Below are 21,020 nucleotides of genomic sequence, written 5' to 3'. Positions count from 1 at the left end.
AAACTGAACACAGAGAAGGGGGAGCTTTTCTTACTAGGTTTCATTGCAACTGTGCTGTAAAGCATTTTTTTTCTTGCATTCGGGGGGGGGGGGGGCGTGCAGGGTGCAGGGTCCCTATCAAACTGTCATTCTGATTAATATAAGAGAAGGTAGGCCTGAGAACAACTTCATGTGCTTTGTTTTTCTAGGAAAATGCAACATGGCAGCAGCAATGGAAACAGAACAGTTGGGTGTTGAGATCTTTGAAACTGCAGAGTGTGAGGAGAATATTGAATCAGGGGATCAGCCTAAATTGGAGCCGTTTTATGTGGAGCGGTATTCCTGGAGTCAGCTTAAAAAGCTGCTTGCTGATACCAGAAAATATCATGGCTACATGATGGCTAAGGCACCACATGATTTTATGTTTGTAAAGAGGAATGATCCAGATGGGCCTCATTCAGACAGGATCTATTACCTTGGTGAGTATGAAGTCAGTTTCTGAGAGGAAATGCTTTCTTAATTCAAACTTAGAGGCTAGAATATATATATAGATGCAATTGGTAAATAAATAAATGCATCAGTGATGGTTCCATTTAAGGGCGGGGTGGGGGTGAGGTGGGGGGAGCTTCTTTGGCTCTAGCGGGTTTGGCTCAGTGGTTGGAATGTTGGCCCACAGAGTGAAGGGTCCCAGGTTGGATTCAAGTCAAGGGCACATACCTTGGTTCAGGTTTGATTCCTAGCCCCAGTGGGGCACGTGCAGGAGACAACCAATCGATATCTCTCTCTCACATTGATGTTTCTCCTCCTCCCTTCCACTCTCTAAAAATCAATGGAAAACATATCCTTGCTTGAGGATTAACAACAACAAAAAGCTTCTTTGAAGTCTTGGTTTGTCCCATTAACTTTATTTTACCTTCAGGTGACAAATCATGATTGATCATGATCTTATTTTCAAAGTCAAAGTTAAAGATGCCAGAAATTAATTCTTTCTAAAGCTAGATCAAAATGCCTTCCTTTAGTAATGGTCAGATTAGGAATACAAACAATAAAACCATTCGTTTGTTCCCATTCTCAGTAGCTGCTGCTATTATTTTTTTTTTTTTTTAAACCAAGGCTGGGTTTGGTCTCTTCCTATTCACTCCAGATTTGTTTGTCTAAATTAAGTATATTATACCACTGATTAATTTACTACTTATTAAATATGGATATATTTATTGTTTAAGCATGTGTACATATGTGCTCTTTTTTATTTTAAATATATTGATTTTTTACAGAGAGGAGGGGAGAGGGATAGAGAGTTAGAAACATTGATGAGAGAGAAACATCGATCAGCTGCCTCTTGCATGCCCCCTACTGGGGATGTGCCCGCAACCAAGGCACATGCCCCTGACCAGAATCGAACCTGGGACCCTTGAGTCCGCAGGCTGATGCTCTATCCACTGAGCCAAACCGGTTAGGGCCATATGTGCTCTTTTAAAAAATCTTTAAATCTTTATTGTTGAAAGTATTACATATGTCCCCTTTTTACCCCCATTGATCCCTTCTAGCCCATCTCCCCGCCCCAGGCCTTCTTCACCCTATTGTCTGTGTCCATGGGTTATGCATATATATCAATAATAATAAAAGCGTAATATGCTAATTAGACCGGACATCCTTTTAGATGACCTTCCAGACGAAGCTGGGGCTGTGAGGGCCGAGACAGCTACTGGGGTGGGTGGGGGCTGGGGCAGAACCAGCTGCTGAGGCGGTGGGGGCCCAAGCCCCTTGCACGAATTTCGTGCATCGGGCCTCTAGTACACACACACACACACACACACACACACAAGTTTTTTGGTTGATCACTTCCCATCCACCCACCCTCCCTTGCCTTCCTTCTGAGGTTCTGCAGTCTGTTCTATGATTCTATATCTCTAGATCTATTTTGTTCATCAGTTTATTTTGTTCATTAGACTTTCCTCCCCATTTGTGTGTGTGTGTGTGTGTGTTTGTATTTTGTTGTTGTTGTTAATCCTCATCTGAGGATATTTTGTATTGATTTTAGAGAGAGAGAAAAAGGAAGGAGCGAGGAGGAGAGAGAGTGATAGAGACATCGATGTGAGAGAGACACATTAATTGGTTGCCTTCTGTACACACCCTGACTGGGCTGGGGATGGAATCTGCAAACCAGGTACATATCCTTGACAGGGAATCAAACCAAAGACCCTTTGGTCTATGTGCTGTTGCTCTAACCACCTAGCTACTTTGGCCTATGTGTGTGTGTTTGTGTGTATTTTAAGAGATATTTTCTCCAAGAGCCTATATCGATAATTATAGATTCATTCTTTATTTCTTTAACAATTCCAGAGTTTCATTTTATAGGATGTCCCAAAAATTTTTTTCTAAATAAAAATCCATTGTTTAAAAATGTTTAATATACTTCAAACACCAATTACTAACAGTGTGTCATCAGGAAAGAAACAACGGGGAAAGCTCATTTTGTGCTTACACAGAACTGGTATATGTGTACATAGAATGCCTTGGAAATGTAAAAAATAAATTTCAATTACAGTTGCCATTCAGTAATATATTAGTTTCAGGTGTTACAGCATAGCGGTCAGACATTTACATAACTTACGAAGTGATTCCCCCACACAAGTTCAGGCTCCCCTGGCACCATGCTTTGAAGATTTGTACTGGTCATGGATGAAGCCAAGGAAAACAGTTTCCAGAGGGACAGCTGAAACGATTATGGGGAATGGCCCTCATTTGAGGATAGCTGAGAGCCAGTTTTTTCATATTTGAGGGCTGAAGGCTCTTGGAAGGAGAGGGCGTAAGAGGAAATGATCACGTTTAGTGAAATTATGAATGGTGTGGATAGGTGACTGCAGTCTTAAGAATTCTGTAACAGTAACTCGAATATACAAAATAGATTTAAGATAAAGGTAAGTGCTGAAGTAAATGTCAGCTAATATTTAACTTTCTACTCCAAAAGACAACACAAACGAAGAAAGGTTTAGGAAAATAAGGGATAAAGGATGATGTGGCTATTTCAGGGCTCATCTCCAACCTTTGCGAGGGCTGGTGTGGAAGTTACCGTGGCCGTCCACAGGCTATCTTCGCTGCCATTATCAGAAACACTAGGCTGAGACTCTGTTCCACTCAAGAGCAAGTTTCTTGTTCTAACTATGAGATTTATTTTCAACTTCCTTCACTCCTACCGTTTTTGCAAATGATACCTTACTAATACCTTTTAGGGTAGAAGGCTTTGTTTTTCTTTGAGTTTTCTTTGGTTCACTTCCTCAAAACAAAAGTGTATTTCCATTCTCTTTTGTGTGTAGCTCATTCTGTACTACTGTGGTCTTTCCATTCAATTATTGCATGATTTCCCAGAATAGGTGTGGCTTCTACTTAATATAGACCTCTTTCCTTTACCTTTACCCAATAAAGGAAAAAGAGATTTTTAGCAAATCAGATATCAGATTCTGTGTTGTTTTTTTGTGTTGTTTTAATATAAGTATATTTTCATTGAAAATTATTAGTGATTACAGTTATAGAACATTTATAATGAAGAAAAACCAGAATTCAGTTAGACCTATACATATTTCTAAATAAGCACTTTAGTGGTTCAGAAAAATAAGACATTTTAGTAATCTGAAGTTGTCACAAAGCACGCTCATTTGGAATCTCATGAGTCTGTTGCCAACTTGTAAGAGGCTAACAATTAAAAAAACCCCAACAACCTGCCTGGTCATTGCAGTTCAGTGGTTGAGCGTCCTCAATCCATGAACCAGGAAGTGTCCTGGTCAGGGCACGCGCCTTGGCTGCTGGGCTTGATTCCCAGTAGGGAGCATGCAGGAGGCTGCCGATCAGTGAGTCTCTCTCATCATTGATGTTTCTATCTCTCCCTCTTCCTTCCACTCTTTGAAATCAATTAAAAAACACACACACACACTAAAAAAAACCTAAAAATGAAACAAAAACTAAAAATGACACTTGTCCCTGTATCATCTTACACTTTTGTTTGTTTTGAGAGAGAATAAGATCTGATATCAGAATGAAACTTGAGAATTTTTCTGTGAAGCCCAAGTTTTATTGAAACGAATTTCCATGGCATATGGCCTATGTATCTCCTACTTGTTAACATTTATTATAGATTGCACAGAGTATAAAAATTTGCAGATATAGAAGGCATTATGTACTTATTACTGTGATTGCAGGTGATGGCTATTTTTAAAAGTGATTTTTAAAAAGATTGTTTTCTCTTATAGCTATGTCTGGTGAGAACAGAGAAAATACACTGTTTTATTCTGAAGTTCCCAAAAACATCAACAAAGCTGCAATCTTAATGCTGTCTTGGAAGCCTCTTTTGGATCTTTTTCAGGTAGGATTAGACATTGTTATTCCTGTGATTGGGAGTATGTTGTCAGCATTTATTTAGAGACAGAAATTCAGTTGGGGTTTTGTATTTGAAGCAGATGTGAATCAGAGAGCATACTTTGATTATGTGAATCTTTTCCAATTTATTGAGTCTTATTTTATGGCCCAGAATATGGTTCATCCTGGTAAATGTTCTGTGTTCACTTGAAAAGAATGTGTTCTGCTATTGTTGGGTCTATAAGTGATTATTAGATCAAATGGTTTATTGTATTGTTTAAGTCTTCTATGTTCTTACTGATATTTTATTCTATCAATTATTGAAAGAGGGTGTAGAAATCTCCAACCGTAATTGTAGATTTGACGTTTTCTCCTTGTAGTTCTGTTTGTTTTTGCTTTATTTTTTTGAAGCTATGTTATTAGGTACATCAGTGGCTAGGATTGTTATGTCCTGATAAATCGACTGCTTTATTGTTATGGAATGACTTTCTTTGTTTCTAGCAATAATCTTTACCATGAAATTTCCTTTAATACAGCCACTCCAGCTTTCCTTTGATTAATGTTAGCATGGAATATGCTTTTCCATTCTTTTCCTTTTTTTTTTTTTTTAATATATTTTATTGATTTTTTACAGAGAGGAAGGGAGAGAGATAGAGAGTTAGAAACATCGATGAGAGAGAAACATCGATCAGCTGCCTCCTGCACATCCCCCACTGGGGAAGTGCCTGCAACCCAGGTACATGCCCTTGACCGGAATCGAACCTGGGACCTTTCAGTCCGCAGGCCGACGCTCTATCCGCTGAGCCAAACCGGCTTTGGCCATTCTTTTCCTTTTTTAACTGGCTTTATTGAGATATAATTCACATACCATCCAATTCACTCAAAGTATACAGTTCAGTAGTTTTTAGTGTATTCACAGAGTTGTGCAACTATCACCAAAATCTAAATTTAGAACTTTTTGTCATACCCAAAAGATTTTGTGTAGATTTGTTGTCAATTCCCTTTGTTATATACCTAGGAGTTAAATTGCTGGGTCGTGTGGTAACTCTGTATTTAAAATTTTAAGGAGCTACTAAATTGCTTTCAATAGCAGCTACACCATTTTACATTCCCACCAGTCATATATGAAGGTTCTAATTTCCTACATTCTCACCAATCCTTGTTATTCATCATTTTTACTATAGCCATCCTAGAAGGTGTGAAGTCTATCTCGTTGTTTGCTTTGCCTTTTTCTAATGACCAGTGATGTTGGACATTTTTTCATGTGTTTATTGGCTATTTGTATATTTTCTTTGAGGAAATGTCTGTGTAAGTCCTTTGCCCATTTTTAATTGGGTCTTTTTAATGTTGAATTGTAAGAGTTTTTTTTCTTTATTCTGGATACTAGACCCTTACCAGATGTGATTTGCAAATATTTTCTCCCATTCTGTGAGTTTTCTTTTTACTTTTGTCTTTAATTGTAGTAAGTATGAGTATAAAATCAGCTACAATTACCTTTGACAAGTGTTTAGTACTATAATCGTTAATTTAGATCTATACATTTAAATATAGTTACTTTGAACTCTGTTTTATGGAGGATAAAACATTTTTAGACTTCCCCTTTATTGAAGGAAGAGGTATACTGGAGTCCATAGTCCATCTGTTACCAGTGTGTCAGTAGCCAAGACTTTCTTTGGTCAGGGACCTCAAAGGGTGTACCTTTCTCCGTATGTTAGAAGACATACATAGACAAATTATGGATGATGTTGGTCAAGGTCCAGACAACAGGAATATTGAAGAAGAGGATGCTGAGTATTCCCACATACAGCAGTCCTACCAACATGATGTAGGCCAGCCAGATGCCTTGGTTATTCATCACTCGAAGGCTGGGGTTTACTTAGATGTATGCCACGCCCATATTCATCCTCCCAGCTTCAGAAGGCCAGCAGAGTTTTACATTTTGATGAAATTCAGTCAGTTGTGGTTTTTTTTTCTGTGATTGCTTGTGCTTTTGGTGTCATATATAAGAAACTGTTGCTTAATCCAAGGTTATACAGATTTTCATCTGTGTAAATGATGAATCATGAGTTTTATAGTTTTAGCTCTTACATTTTGGTCTTGGATCCATTTTGAGTTAATTTTTATATATGGTGTGAGATAGGGGTTCAAATTTATTTGTTTAATACCATTTGTTGAAAAGTTATTTTCCCCCCATGGAATAGACTTAGCACTCTTGTTGAAAGTCAGTTGACCATAAATGTCTGGGTATATTTCTGGACTCTCAATTCCATTCCAGTGACCTATATGCCAGTATCATGCTGTCTTCATTAATGTAGCTTTGTACTAACTTTTGAAATTGGAAAGTGTGACTAGGGTACATCGTAATTCTTCCTTAAACACTAGGTAGGATTTATCAGTAAAGCCATCTAGTCCGGGATTTTTCTTTGTGGGAAGTTTGTTTTTTTATTATTAACTCAGTATCTGTATTCATTATGTCTATTCAGATTTTCTATTTCTTGAATCAGTTTTGGTGCTTTGTTTCTAGGAATTTAACCATTTTATCTACATTATCTAATTTGTTGGCATACAACTGTTTATACTATTAAAATCCTTTTTATCCATATCAGATTGTTAATAACGATCTGCTTTCATTCTTGACTTTAGTAAATTGAGCCTTGTCTCTTTTTATTTTTTTGATCATTCTAGTAAATTTGTCAAACTTGTTGATCTTTTCAAAGAACCAACTTTTGGTTTTGTTGAGCTTTATTGTTTTTCTGTTTTCCATTTTGTTTTATTTCAAATCTAATTTATATTATTTCCTTATTTCTCCTTGCTTTGGATTTAGTTTGCTTTGCTTTTTTTATAGTCTTAGGTGGAAAGTTGGCTTATTAATTTGAGCGCTCTCTCTCTCTCTCTCTTTTTTTTTTTTTAATAATTCTTTATTGTTGAAAGTATTACATATGTCCCCTTTTTTCTCCCGAGATCTCTTTTCTAATGTAGGTATTTATAGTTATAAATTTCCTCTGGAACTGCTTTTGCTGCATCACTTAAATTTTGTTTTTTTTGTTTTTAAATTTTGGTATATTGTATTTTCTTTTGTCTCAAAGTATTTTCTGATTTCCTTTGTGATTTTTTTTTTTCTTTGACTCATTAGCTTCTTCCTTCTTGTGCCAACATCTGTAAAACTGTCAAGGCAGTTGAAGTGTACGGCTTACCTCATTTGTTTCCCATTTCTCCTTTGTTGCCTGATGTCCAGTGTTATTTCATATATTTTGTTCATTTTCTCAGTTGTTTCAGAAACAGGGAGGATATGTCTGGTCCCTGTTTCTCCATCTTGGGTAGAAGTGGAAAGTTTGTTTCATTTTAACATTTAAATCTCTAACCCATTTGGAATATGTGAAAAGTAGATCCAGTATTATCTTTCTTTTCTTTTTAAAAATATATTGTTATTGATTTTAGAGAGGAAGGGAGAGGGAAGAGAGATAGAAACATCGATGAGAGAGGATCATTGATTGGCTGCCTCCTGCATGCCCTCTACTGGGGATTGAGCCCGCAACCCAGGCATGTGCCCTTGATGGGAATCGAACCTGGGACCCTTCAATCCGCAGGCTGACGCTCTTATCCACTAAGTCAAACCAGCTAGGGCCCAGTGTTATCTTTTTGTATATGATTATGCAGTAATTCCAACTGATTTAACACATTTCGTACCGCTAAGGAGGTTTCTCGTGTTTCGCACGCCGTCTGTTAAGGACCGCTCACGAGTGTTCTCGTTTTTCACGCCCATGGAAAAAGGAGCGAATCTAGATACTTACGTAAATTTTGTTTGGTCCCTCTTCATAGAGGAAAATGTTTTACGCAGTACCATATGTTAAAAAAGTACTAGGAACTTTGTTTAATTGTTTTTGTAAATAAAAATGTTATAATTATTGAAAAACAACACCTAAAGTGCATTATGATGATTTAAATAACGTGCAGTTTGCCTAACAGCACGCGGTCCCTGGCGTAGGTCTTAGAGATTTCTATGCGGTACGCAATGTGTTAAAATATCAGTTGTCTGTTTTGGATTTTTTTGTTCTCTAACATTGTTCATTCTGTTTATTCATGTTTTAATTTTTAATATCTGGTTAAGGCTAACCTTTTTTTCTCAATCTTTTTCAGCGTTCTTTTTATCATCTTGCTTGTTATTCTTTCAAATAACAAATTTTATAATCACAAAGTTATAAATACAGTTCTCTTGTGAAAGTTAATTTCTTAGCTCTGAAATTTCTTATGTTCTGATTACTAAGCATTAAGACATATTAAGCAGAGATCAAGTCTGGTGGCATTCAAGGAGAATAAGAGGGGAGAAATTAAAATATATAGTCAGAATTGCTCTTGGCTTTTATTTTATGGAAAGTCTTCAGAAATATTTAAAACAAAAGATCAGAATCAATAAAACTATGTTCATAGAATTTGTGAGTTTTTTTCTATTGAAGCCTAACACACACATACAAATGTATACAAATATAATTAAACATTAATAAAAAAGCAATACGATACAATGAATAAAATAACAAACTATCTGAGTTTTTACCAGGATTCCAAGGTTGTCTTTTTTTCAACCTCACCTAACATTATTTGGGTTTGCAAGTACGTATCTATACTTGCCATTTTTGAAAACAATGTTTACTTTCAGTGTGCTGGCTTAATTTTGGAGTGGTACATGCCTGCAACTTGTCTAGTTTTCTTTTGGTGTTGTTGTTAATCCTCATGGGATATATTTAGAGAGAATTAAAGGGAGGGAGGGAGGATTAGAAGGAGAGAGACAGAGACAGAGATAGGGACAGACATCAATGTGATAGAGATACATTGATTGGTTGCCTCCTACCTGCACCCTGACCAGGGCCAGGGATCAAACCTGCAATCCAGGTATGTGCCCTGGAATTGAACCTGCAAGCCCTCAGTGCAGGGGCTGACTCTCTAACACTTAGACACATGGGCAAGGGCTAGACCTCTTTTTAAAATATTATTCCTTGAGTAGAGGCCCAGTGCACGAATTCATGCACGGGTGGGGTCCAGCCAGCCCGCCCCTATGGGGGCTGATGGCGGGGGGAGAGGCTGCGGGTGGTTGGCCAGCTGGCCCCATCCCTGATCGGGGTGGGAGGGGGGGCGATCAGGGGCAGGGCTGTTGGTGGGGCCGGCCGGGAGGATGGGCCGTGGGTGGTTGGCTGGCCAGCCCTGCCACTGATTGGGGTGGGGGTGGAGGTAGGGCAATTTGGGGCAAGGCTGGCCTAGGGGAGGGCCTGTGGAAGATTGAGGGGGTCCGATCGGGACCCAGATCAGGCTGGTTGGCCGCCGCAGTGCACGTTATAGCGACCGGTTGTTCCACCATTCCGGTCGATGGGCTTTTATATTTATAGATACATATATAGATAGCAGAAACCATGTCTGTTTTCTTTTATCAAACTCAAAGTGTGAAGAGCTCTTAGTGAGTGAGCAAATGTACGCGATGCAATTTTTTTTTTTAATATACTTTATTGATTTTTTACAGAGAGGAAGGGAGAAGGATAGAGTGTTAGAAACATCGATGAGAGAGAAACATTGATTAGCTGCTTCCTGCACACTCCCTACTGGGGATGTGCCTGCAACCAAGGTACCTGACCTTGACCGGAATTGAACCCGGGACCCTTCAGTCCTCAGGCAGATGCTCTATCCACTGAGCCAAACCGGTCAGGGCGAGATGCAATTTTTTGAAGTTAGCACTTACTAGATTTGTTTTCCTTATATTTCTTTTTGTATTTTATATGTGTGTCAAATGATATTTCTAGCTTGGGAAAACTCTCATCATCATCAGTCATTAATTACAAATATTCTTTTGAAAGATTTTAACAGATACTATAGTTAGGAAAACAAAATGACAGATTCTGCTCTCAAGTTTTTTATGCTTTTTAAAACTTATTTCTACTCAGAAATATTGAAAAAAGTGAAAAACCAAACGATAGCTAAATGAGTAAAAGAGACAGTAACTCTTACATAAATTTCAAAGACGAGATCACCAGTATACACTGTAATGCATCAGGAAGCTTTCCTGGCCAAGGTTGAATTAGAGCCAAGGTTTTGGGGTATCGTTAAAACTTGGGTGGGTAGAAAGAAAAATACCCTTTCAAGGGGGGGAAATGGCAGGGACAAAGGCCAGGAAGCAAAACATCACATGTTAGGTTTTACATCAGTGATGTGACTAACCTGACCTAGGGGCTTATTAGAGGACTAGAGGCTCGGTGCATGAAATTCGTGCACTTGGGGGGTGGGGTAGTCCCTCAGCCCAGCCTGCACCCTCTCTCAGTCTGGGAGCCTTGGGGGGTTTCTGACTGACAGTTCCCCTGCGGGGAGCAGGCCTAAGCTGTCAATTGGACATCCTTAGCACTGCTGCAGAGGCGGGAGAGGCTCCCGCCACCACCGCTGCACTTGCCAGCTGTGAACCCAGCTCAGGGCTTCTGGCTGAGCGGCACTCCCCCTGTGGGAGCGCACTGACCACCAGGGGACAGGTCCTGCATTGAGCGTCTGCCCCCTGGTGGTTAGTGCATGTCATAGTGACCGGTCGTTCCACCATTTGGTCTATTTGCAATTAGCCTTTTATTATATAGGACTAGAGGCTAGGTGCACAAAAATTTGTGCACTCGGGGGGGTGGGAGGGGCCCTCAGCCCGGCTGTGCCCTCTCACAGTCTGGGACCCCTCGGGAGATAATGACCTGCTGGCTTAGGCCTGGTCCCGGGTGGCAGAGGGCAGGCCCAATCCCTAGGTGCAGCCCCTGGTCGGGCTCAGAGCAGGGCCGATTGGGGAGTTGGGGCACCACACCCTGTCATGCACAGAGCAGGGCGGATCGGGAGGTTGTGATGCCACCCTCAGTCACACTCAGGGTAGGGCCGATTGGGGGGTTGGGGCACCGCCCCCGTCACACTCAAGGCAGGGTCGATGGGGAGGTTGCGGCGCCACCCCCTGTCACGCACAGAGCAGGGCCGATCAGGGGATTGGGGCGCCGCCCCTGTCACACTCAGAGCAGGGCAGATCAGGGGGTTGGGGTGCTGCCCTCTATCACCCACAGAGCAGGGCCGATCAGGGGGTTGGGGTGCCGCCACTCTCACACTCAGGGCAGGGCCAATGGGGAGGTTATGGCTCTACCCCGTCACACACAGAGCAGGGCCCGTGGCGGGGGGTTGGGGCGCCGCACCCTGTCACACACACAGCCGCAGGGCGACCAGGGGGTTGGGGAGCTCCCCCCTATCAGGCACAAAGCAGGGCTGATCAGGGGGTTGGGGCGCCTTCCCCTGTCACGAACAGAGCAGGGTGGATAGGGAAGTTGTGACCCCACCCCCTGTCACACACAGCCGCAGGGCAATCGGGGTTTGGGCGCTGCCCCCTGACACACTGATCCCGGTGCCAGGAGGCCTCGGGGCTCTGCTGATCCTGGTGCTGGGAGGCATATTACCCTTTTACTATATAGGATAGAGGCCTGGTGCATGGGTGGGGGCTGGCTGGTTTGCCCTGAAGGGTGTCCTGGATCAGGGTGGGGGTCCCCACTGGGGTGCCTGGCCAGACTGGGTGAGGTGATGATGGCTGTTTGCAGCTGGTCACACACCCTTCAGGTTGGGGGTCCCCACTGGGGTGCCTGGCCAGTCTGGGTGAGGGGCTGAGGGCTGTTTTCAGGCTGGCGGGTGACTGAAGCTCCCAACTGCTCCTTTTTTTTCCTTTTATTCTGGGCCAGCTTTAGCTCTGGCTCCAGCTCTGAGGCCTCTGCTGCTGAAAGCAGGTATCTGGTTTGTTTGTGTTCTATAATCGAAACACTGTATCAACTCCAGCTCTGAGATCCCGGCTTGCTGAAAGCAGGTTTCTGGGGTTTTGTTTAGCTTCTATATTTGTAACAATTTGTTTCAAACTGCAAGCTCAGAGGCTGGCAAGGCAGGTGGGGAACGTTGGAGTCCTCCGTCACTGAAGCAAGCAAGCCTCATGTTAGTTTCAAGCTGCCTGGCTGCCGGCTGCCATCTTGGCTGGCAGTTAATTTGCATATCTCCCTGATTAGCCAATGGGAACGGTAGCGGACGTATGGCTAATTACCATGTTTCTCTTTTATTAGATAGGATAGGATTATTAGTAGTTGTTGTGGAAAGGTACTAATGACAGCTGATATTAAGAACTTATTCTGGGCCAGTCATTGTGCTAAACACTTTACATAATTTTATCTCAGTTAATTTTCACAAAGCATAAGTAGATGATTTATTATTTTGAAAGTGAGGAAAATTACTTTTTGAAGAAATTAAGCTGCTTGCTCAAAGTCAGGCTTCTAATGAGGGTCAAAGCCTAGATTCAAACAATTTGACTTCAAAGTCTGTGCTCTTAACTGCATGTAAAATCACCAAGTTACATTTCGGTGATGTAGAAGATCTTGAATGCCAAGCCAAAGTGATGAGATGTAACTCTCATTCTTTAACATATATAACAATCATCTAAAGACCTTTTACCAAGAAATCTTTCAGCAGACTTCCTCAAATTACTCTGCTTAAAGTTGCTGCCAAATTTTGGGGTCACTCAAAATGTAGACTCAGTAATATTTGAGATGGTAGAATTTCAGTTCTAATAGCAAAAAACAAGCTTTCAGAAGACTGAATAGGTGATTTTTCTTTTGCATTAGGCAACACTGGACTATGGAATGTATTCTCGAGAAGAAGAACTGTTAAGAGAAAGAAAACGCATTGGAACAGTTGGAATTGCTTCTTATGATTATCACCAAGGAAGTGGAACATTTCTCTTTCAAGCTGGTAGTGGAATATATCACGTAAAAGATGGAGGGCCACAAGGATTTACTGTAAGTTGCTGTTGCTACTTATTAAATGTGTTTTGGGGTCCTAAGAGTTATTTGCACCCAAATCAGAAAGGTAATTAAACCAAAATATTCTGTTTACCCATTAACTAAAAAATTTAGTGGTAAAGAAAACAAACTTGAGTATTAATTTTTAATTTTAGGAGTTAATAATTTTTCTAGTGACATTAATATAAATTTTTAAAATGCTAAAACCACTTGCTATATTATTAGGAGGATATAGTAAAGGACATCAGTGCCCACTTTCTGAGTAAGTGCTGAGGAGTGGGGTTGGGAGGATAATATTATCACAAAGCAATCTATTTTGGTTCCCTTATAAGCTTAATTCATCTTAATAAATGGTTTTAAATGTTTGGTTTTATTCCATGCAATTTTTTATGTGCTAGTAGAGCTGTTCTTTTGATAGAATTGCGATGATTCTGGCTTTCATTACACTTTTCGATGAGCAAATTATATTGTTAAAGTTAATTTGAAATGTTTAATAAGTAAAAAATAAGTTATTTATAAATAATAACTATCCTATTAAACAGATTTGGATAATAAAATTTATGAAGTTCCTATTACCCTTGGATTTCTAATTCATAGTTTTTAAAAAAATGAGTCCTTCCTAATAAGTTAAGGCGTATGAAATATATTTTTCTGGGGAGCAATTGTCTTAGTTGACATTTTACTTGGAATTATTGTTCATTTTATAGGAAGGGTGCTGGCAAACAAGTATGTATGTATCAACCTGACACTTTCCTTAAAATGTTGTTTACTTTTCTAGCAACAACCCTTACGGCCCAATTTAGTGGAGACTAGTTGTCCCAACATTAGGATGGATCCAAAATTATGCCCAGCTGATCCAGACTGGATTGCATTTATACATAGCAATGATATTTGGATATCCAACATTGTAACCAGAGAAGAAAGGAGGCTAACCTATGTGCACAATGGTAATGATAGTTCTTCAAATCCACTTTTCTGAAAAGCTTTTTAAAATGTAATTTGCTTTTGTTTTGAAATTGAAGTAAACTAGGTGATCTTTGTATTTTAAATTCAAATCTTTAAAATTTAAAAAGAAAAACATGCAGAGGATCAGTGGTATGTATCACCTGTGTAATGCTGCCTTGTTTTGTGTGTCTGTGTGTGCTTTATGTTTTTATTGATTTCAGAGAGGAAGGGAAAAGGAGAGAGAGAGATAGAAACATCAATGATGAGAGAGAATCACTGATCGTCTGCCTCCTACAGCCCCCTACTGGGGAACCCGCAACCCAGGCATGTGCCCTAACTGGGAATCGAACTGTCACCTCCTGGTTCATGGGTCGTCACACAACTGCTGAGCCACATAGCCTCGGCTATGCTGCCTTGTGTTTTAATGTTCATTTCCAGACAGCACAACAGTAGCACCCTTGATGTGATTGTTCTTTTAGCCAAATGAGACTGCGAGAATTCCCCAGACTGTTCTTCTTAAAATAAAATTTTAATTTAAAAATTAATCCTGTCTTTGGGAAACAAACAGGAAAAATTAATACTGTAAGAACTATCTGAATGTTTGTCTCCCCTTTTTGGAGAGTCTACTTAGTTATTTTGTCATAATAGGAAAAACAGAACTTTGTGTACCTGTGTGTTTGTGGAGATACTTAATTTTTATTGAAGTAACTATAATAATAGTATGCAGTACTCAAAGTACAGAAAAGATGTGGATGTTTTCCTCTAAAGCTTTCATACAAATGAAAGATGGGAAATACTGTATTGCTTTTTCTTTGAACTTGTGAAACAGCTTAAGAATAAACTTCATAATGAAGAATGGTCACTTTGAAAATTCATTAGTCCAACTTTTTCTTAATCTAATGTTCACAAAGTTGATTTATTAGGCATATTCCTTAATAAGTTATTTTAGAATATAGTAGTGTATTGACAGCAAACATTTTTTCTTCATTAGGATAATCAATATTATAGAAGAAGCCTTTTCCTGAACAATTTACATTGATAGAAAGACCACTGAATTAGGAGTCAAGAAATCTGTTCTATTAGTCAATCAACAAAGATACATTAAGTTCTTGTGTACCAGACAATGTGGCAGGAACTAATGTTGTATAATTGTACAGTATAGTAGCCAGTACACTTCAAGTGAAGGGACTGTGTGAGAAAGGTCTTGATGCAGAAGGTACTGTGGTATGTGCAAGGAGTTAGAAGCAGTTATGATCCTAAAGCAAGGGGTGTGAGTGGGGATAGATAAAACTGGCAGATAAGAAAAGCCAGGCCCTAGCTCAGTGATGGCGAACCTTTTGAGCTCGGCGTGTCAGCATTTTGAAAAACCCTAACTTAACTCTGGTGCCGTGTCACATATAGAAATTTTTTGATATTTGCAACCATAGTAAAACAAAGACTTATATTTTTGATATTTATTTATTTATTTATTTATTTATTTATTTATTAAATATATTTTATTGATTTTTCACAGAGAGGAAGGGAGAGAGATAGAGAGAGTTAGAAACATCGATGAGAGAGAAACATCGATCAGCTGCCTCCTGCACATCCCCCACTGGGGATGTGCCCGCAACCCAGGTACATGCCCTTGACCGGAATCGAACCCGGGACCCCTCAGTCCGCAGGCTGACGCTCTATCCACTGAGCCAAACCGGCTTCGGCTTGATATTTATTTTATGTATTTAAATGCCATTTAACAAAGAAAAATCAACCAAAAAAATGAGTTCGCGTGTCAGAGCCATCACTGCCCTAGCTGGTTTGGCTCAATGGATGGAGCATCGGCCTTCAGACTGAAGAGTGGGTTCGATTCCGGCCAAGGGCACAAGCCTGGGTTGCGGGCTCGATCCCCAGTAGGGGGGCGTGAAGGAGGCAGCCAGTTAATGATTCTTTCTCATCATTGATCTTTCTATCTCTCCCTTCCTCTCTAAAATCAATAAAATATACTTAAAAAAAAAAAAAAGCCACGACAAGGGTAGACTGTATGTCATGTAAATGAACATGGTCTTTATTATGATGTGGCAGTCCATTGAAAAGTTCTAGCAATTGAGTGGTATGGTCAGAATTATATCGTAGATAAATTGTTTCAGGTACTTTTGGAAGTTATATTTGAGAAGCACAAGACTAGAGACAGGGATACCAAAGCTTGACTGTTGCAGTTATTCAGGTTTTATGGCCTAAAAGTGGAGCACAGGATAGAGAAAAGAGTGTGGAATAGGGAAACTTTTAAGTAAAAAGTACATTTTTTTGGTGTTTAATGGGTCTCCATTTGTAATCATGGAATCAGAACAGCTACCAATGGCAGTTGAAAGGTTAGGTTAGTAATTAGTGTATCTAGGTTGGAAAGCCTGGCAATTATTTTATGCTTCAATAAACTTTGAGCACTCATTATGTACTAGTTATTGTATTCCCTCCCCCTCCCCCTCCCCCTTCCAGCTTAATACTGATATAAATAATCTTAACAACCTCAGAAGGACTGTGCAAGTCAATGAGTTGCTTATGGATCCTCATCTGAAAACTATTCCAAGTCTAAGAACCTTCCCCACAGGGAGGTTTTCTAATGATTCTTAGAGTCTTGGTAGGCATTTGAACTGATCCTTGCACTTTGTGATTCTTTTCATTGGCAACCTTTGGTCAAGTCAGCACACACGTTCTCCAAATATTTTGTGTTGTGGCTGGTTAGAGTAATTTTAATTTGGTGGATTGCCACCTCTGGTTCCATGGGTGCATTTCTTGTATCTTTAAAAGCCATGGCTGTGGGTCTGCTTCCTGACCCACTTGTTCCTCTGCAAGAGCGAACAACAGTGAATCAGAACCAGGAGTGGGTGAAACAGAAATCTGCTGCAGCTGCGACCACATCTTCCTCAAAGAGCTACAAAGATTCTTATACAAAAATGATCATAGTGCGTCTGACCAGTGTGGCTCAGTGGTAGAGTGTGGACCTATGAACCAGGAGGTCATAGTTTGATTTCTGGTTGGGACAGTCAAGGCACTTGCCCAGGTTATAGGCTCAGTCCCCAGTAGGGCGTGTATAGAAGACAGTCAATCAATGATTCTCTCTCATCATTGATGTTTCTATCTCTTGATCTTCCTCTCTGGAATCAATTTTTAAAAATATTAAAAAGAAAAAAAGAATGGTCACAGCATCTTTCTTCATGATACTCAAAAATTGGAAGCAGCCCAGATGTCCATTAAGAGATAAATGTATAAAAGAACTGTGGTATACAATGGAATATTATTCAGCAATAAACAGGAAGGAATTATCGATACATTGATACAACGTAATGTTGATGCAACAACATTGATGAATTTCAAAAACAGACACAAATAGGTACTATATGATTTATTTTTAAATACTAGAGGCCCAGTGCACAAAAATTGTGCACTTGGAGAGGCGATCCCTCAGCCTGGCCTGTGCCCTCTCGCAGTCTGGGAGCCCTTGGGGGATGTCTGACTGATGGCTTAGGGAGCGGGCCTAAGCTGGCAGTAGGACATCCTTAATGCTGCTGTGGAGGCGGGAGAGGCTCCCACCACTGCCACTGTGCTCGCCAGCCGTGAGCCCGGCTTCTGACTGAGTGACGCTCCCCCTGTGGGAGCGCACTGACCACCAGGGGGCAGCTCCTATGTTGAGCATCTGCCCCCTGGTGGTCAGTGCACGTCATAGTGACCGGTCGTTCTGCCTTTCGGTCAATTTTCATATAAGCCTTTTATTATTTAGGGTAAATTAGTTTTATTTTTTCCATCACCATTTACCCCTTCTGTGCCCTCTTCCATCTCCACCCATTCCCTTAACCCCTGCCATCACCACACTGTTGCCCATGTCTATGAGGTTTTTTTTTCCCGTAAATCCCCCACCTCTACTCCCCTGTATGATTTCATTAATATGGTATTCTAGAATATGCAGAACTAACCTATGATGATAGAAATCAGATCAACAGTTCCTTCTGGGCAGGAATGGATATTGACTGGGAAGGGGCATGAGAAAACACTCTGGAGTATTGGAAGTATTCTGTGTCTTGATAGGATGTCGTTATACAAGTGTATGCATTTTTCAAAAGCAAAAAGTACACTTAAGGTTTTATAAATTATAAAGCATTTTTTTAAAAGCTTGTCCATAGTCTCACTATATGGAGAAAACCACATTTTGGTTTACATCCCAATACATTTTTAAAAAATATATTTTTATTCGTTTCAGAGAGGAAGGGAGAGGGAGCGAGAGATAGAAACACCAATGATAAGAGAGAATCATCGAGTGGCTGCCACCTGAAGACCCCACACTGGGGACTGAGCCCACAACCCAGGCATGTGCCTTGAGTAGGAATTGAACCGTGACCTCCTGGTTCATAGGTTGATGCTCAACCACTGAGCCACGCCAGCCTGGCCCAATACCTTTTTACATATATGTTTAACATTTTGATAAATGGAATCACAGTATACATGCTATTCAGTAATATGCTTTTTTTAAATTCAAGGGTATTGTAAGCATTTCCCCATGTCATGAAATCTTACATAATTAAGGCTTTGTGTTTTGATGATTTTTGTTTTTAAAGCACAAGTTCCCTTCTAACTATTTACAGGAAACTTTAAGTGTAAAATAGATAAAAGCTGAGCTGCTCTGGTTGAAGAGCAGGGAGGGAGGGAGGGGGAATCATGAATTACCTGATCTGTAAGACCCATTCTCGGTCTAAAAATATACTTCTCTGTATAGGAGAGTTACAAGTTAACATGATCTTTTGTAGTGTTCTTTTTCCCCATGATTTTAGCTAAATTGGAAAATAACGTTTATGGAGCACAAATTATGGTCTAGCCTTTGTTCTAAGTGCTTTATGTGAATTAATTCATTTGATCTTCATAACAACCTTAAAAGGTAGATTCTTATTTCTGTTGACAAATGGAATACTTCAGTGGAATGAGATTGGGTGATTTGCCCAAGGTCAGACAGTAAATGATTTGAATTCAGTCTCTTTGGCTCCAGAGTTCACCTCTATACTACTGCTGCCTTTCAAAAGAAACTGAATCATTCTGCTTTATACCCATGAAAAGGTAGAGAATTTCCTGTGATAATTTTGCCTTTTATGTTTGTTTAGAGCTAGCCAACATGGAAGAGGATCCCAGATCAGCTGGAGTTGCTACCTTTGTTCTTCAAGAAGAATTTGATAGATATTCTGGCTATTGGTGGTGTCCAGAAGCTGAAACAAGTAAGGGGGTTCAAAATAATATAGGTCAATTAAAGTATTATGAAGTTCAACTACCAATTAAGTGTACAGATTCTAAATCTTGATTAGTAGATTCTGAAGTGATGAAGATTGGATTCTACTAGTGTTTGTTTGTTTGTTTATTTTTTTTTTCTTAAAATATATTTTATTGATTTTTTACAGAGAGGAAGGGAGAGGGATAGAGAGTTAGAAACATTGATGAGAGAGTAACATCGATTCAGCTGCCTCCTGCACACTCCCCACTGGGGATGTGCCGCAACCCAGGTACATGCCCTTGACCGGAATCGAACCTGGGACCCTTCAGTCCACAGGCTGCACTCTATCCACTGAGCCAAACCGGTTAGGGCTGTTTATTATTCTTAAATATGGTTTAATACTCTTCTCCATTTCTGTACATCACAATACCAAGATTTTGCCGTTTAGGATCTCTCTATAGAGATTATAGAGAATGCAAAGGCTACAGTGTTTACCCCCTCATATTGATGTGTTTGTATGTTCAGTGTAATACACATCAATATATGATGCAATATACACTGAGTGGCCAGATTATTATGACCACCTGACGTTTGTAGACAAATTAGCTGTAATTTTGCACTGAAGTTGCTAGAGGGCCAGACAATTATGAATAGGGAAGCAGGTTGTTTACCATGACAGAAGTGATTTTTTTCTGAAGATATGGGTAAACAACGCGATTTAACAGCCTTTGAATGTGGGATATACAACACACACACACACACACACACACACACACACACACACACTGTGTGTGGCCAGATTATTATGACCACCTGACGTTTGTAGGCAAATTAGCCGTACACTGCATTGTATGGTATATGGAAGCCAAGGCCTGTTTGAACACCTTTGCTGTCTGTAGTTACCAAGATAAAAGTCTCCACAGGAACACAAGGATTGGACAGTCGAGCATTGGAAAAAAGTCATGTGGTCTGATGAATCACGTTTCCAGTTGCATCATGCAGATGGCAAAGTGAGAATTTGGCGGAAACAGCATGAAAGCATGCACCCCACATGCATGAGCAGAACCCTTCAAGCTGGTGGGGGCAGTGTTATGGTTTGGGGCATGTTTTCCTGGCATGATTTGGGCCCTTTAATTCGTGTGGAACAACATCTGAATAGCACTACATACTTAAGTATCATGGCTGATCAAGTTCATCCTATCATGTTGATGGCGTATCCCAATAGCGATGGCTTCTTCCAACAAGACAATGCGTCATGCCACAGTGCTTGTATTGTGCAGGAGTGGTTTCAAGAACATGAGGGAGACCTTGCCTTGCTTAGGTGGCCCCCACAATCACAAGATCGCAATCCAATTGAGCATTTGGTGACGAAGTTAAAAGAGCCATCAGGCAGCTGGTTCCACAACCATCAAATCTCACAGAACTTGACAGTGCTATTCATCAGGCATGGTGTCAGATTCCTCGCATCACCTTTCAACATCTCGTGTCAATGCCGAGAAGAATAGCTGCATATTGAAGGCAAAAGGTGTCCCAATGAAGTACTGACGGGGTGGTCATAATAATCTGGCCACTCAGTGTATAGGCTATATTCCACCATAATGAATTCTAATAAAAAACAATTATATTGTGGTTCATTGGTTTAGGTCATTCAATTCCCCTTGCCAGTTTTTCATCTAGGAGCTGGTCTTGGTATT

The 21,020-nt window shown here is 40.2% G+C and overlaps 1 protein-coding gene across 6 annotated transcripts in view; it reads left to right on the top strand.

Moving 5' to 3' along the window:
- DPP8 (dipeptidyl peptidase 8) overlaps positions 1 to 21,020 on the top strand; it is a 70,152-nt gene that overhangs the window by 4,495 nt on the left and 44,637 nt on the right. For 5 of the 6 annotated variants that reach the window (XM_036304945.1, XM_036304954.1, XM_036304960.1 and 2 more), the window contains 5 exons: positions 189 to 458; positions 4,227 to 4,339; positions 12,978 to 13,151; positions 13,933 to 14,101; positions 19,223 to 19,333. In XM_036304945.1, the coding sequence (XP_036160838.1) occupies positions 189 to 458; positions 4,227 to 4,339; positions 12,978 to 13,151; positions 13,933 to 14,101; positions 19,223 to 19,333 (837 nt within the window). The remainder of the gene's footprint in view (positions 1 to 188; positions 459 to 4,226; positions 4,340 to 12,977; positions 13,152 to 13,932; positions 14,102 to 19,222; positions 19,334 to 21,020) is intronic. The other variant, XM_036304975.1, reaches the window with a different exon arrangement.

The sequence above is a fragment of the Myotis myotis genome, unplaced genomic scaffold (assembly GCF_014108235.1).
Source record: "Myotis myotis isolate mMyoMyo1 unplaced genomic scaffold, mMyoMyo1.p scaffold_m19_p_1, whole genome shotgun sequence".
Classification (NCBI taxonomy): Eukaryota; Metazoa; Chordata; class Mammalia; order Chiroptera; family Vespertilionidae; genus Myotis; species Myotis myotis.
Note: the sequence above shows the minus strand (reverse complement) of the source record. Positions and strands in the feature narration are given on the sequence as shown.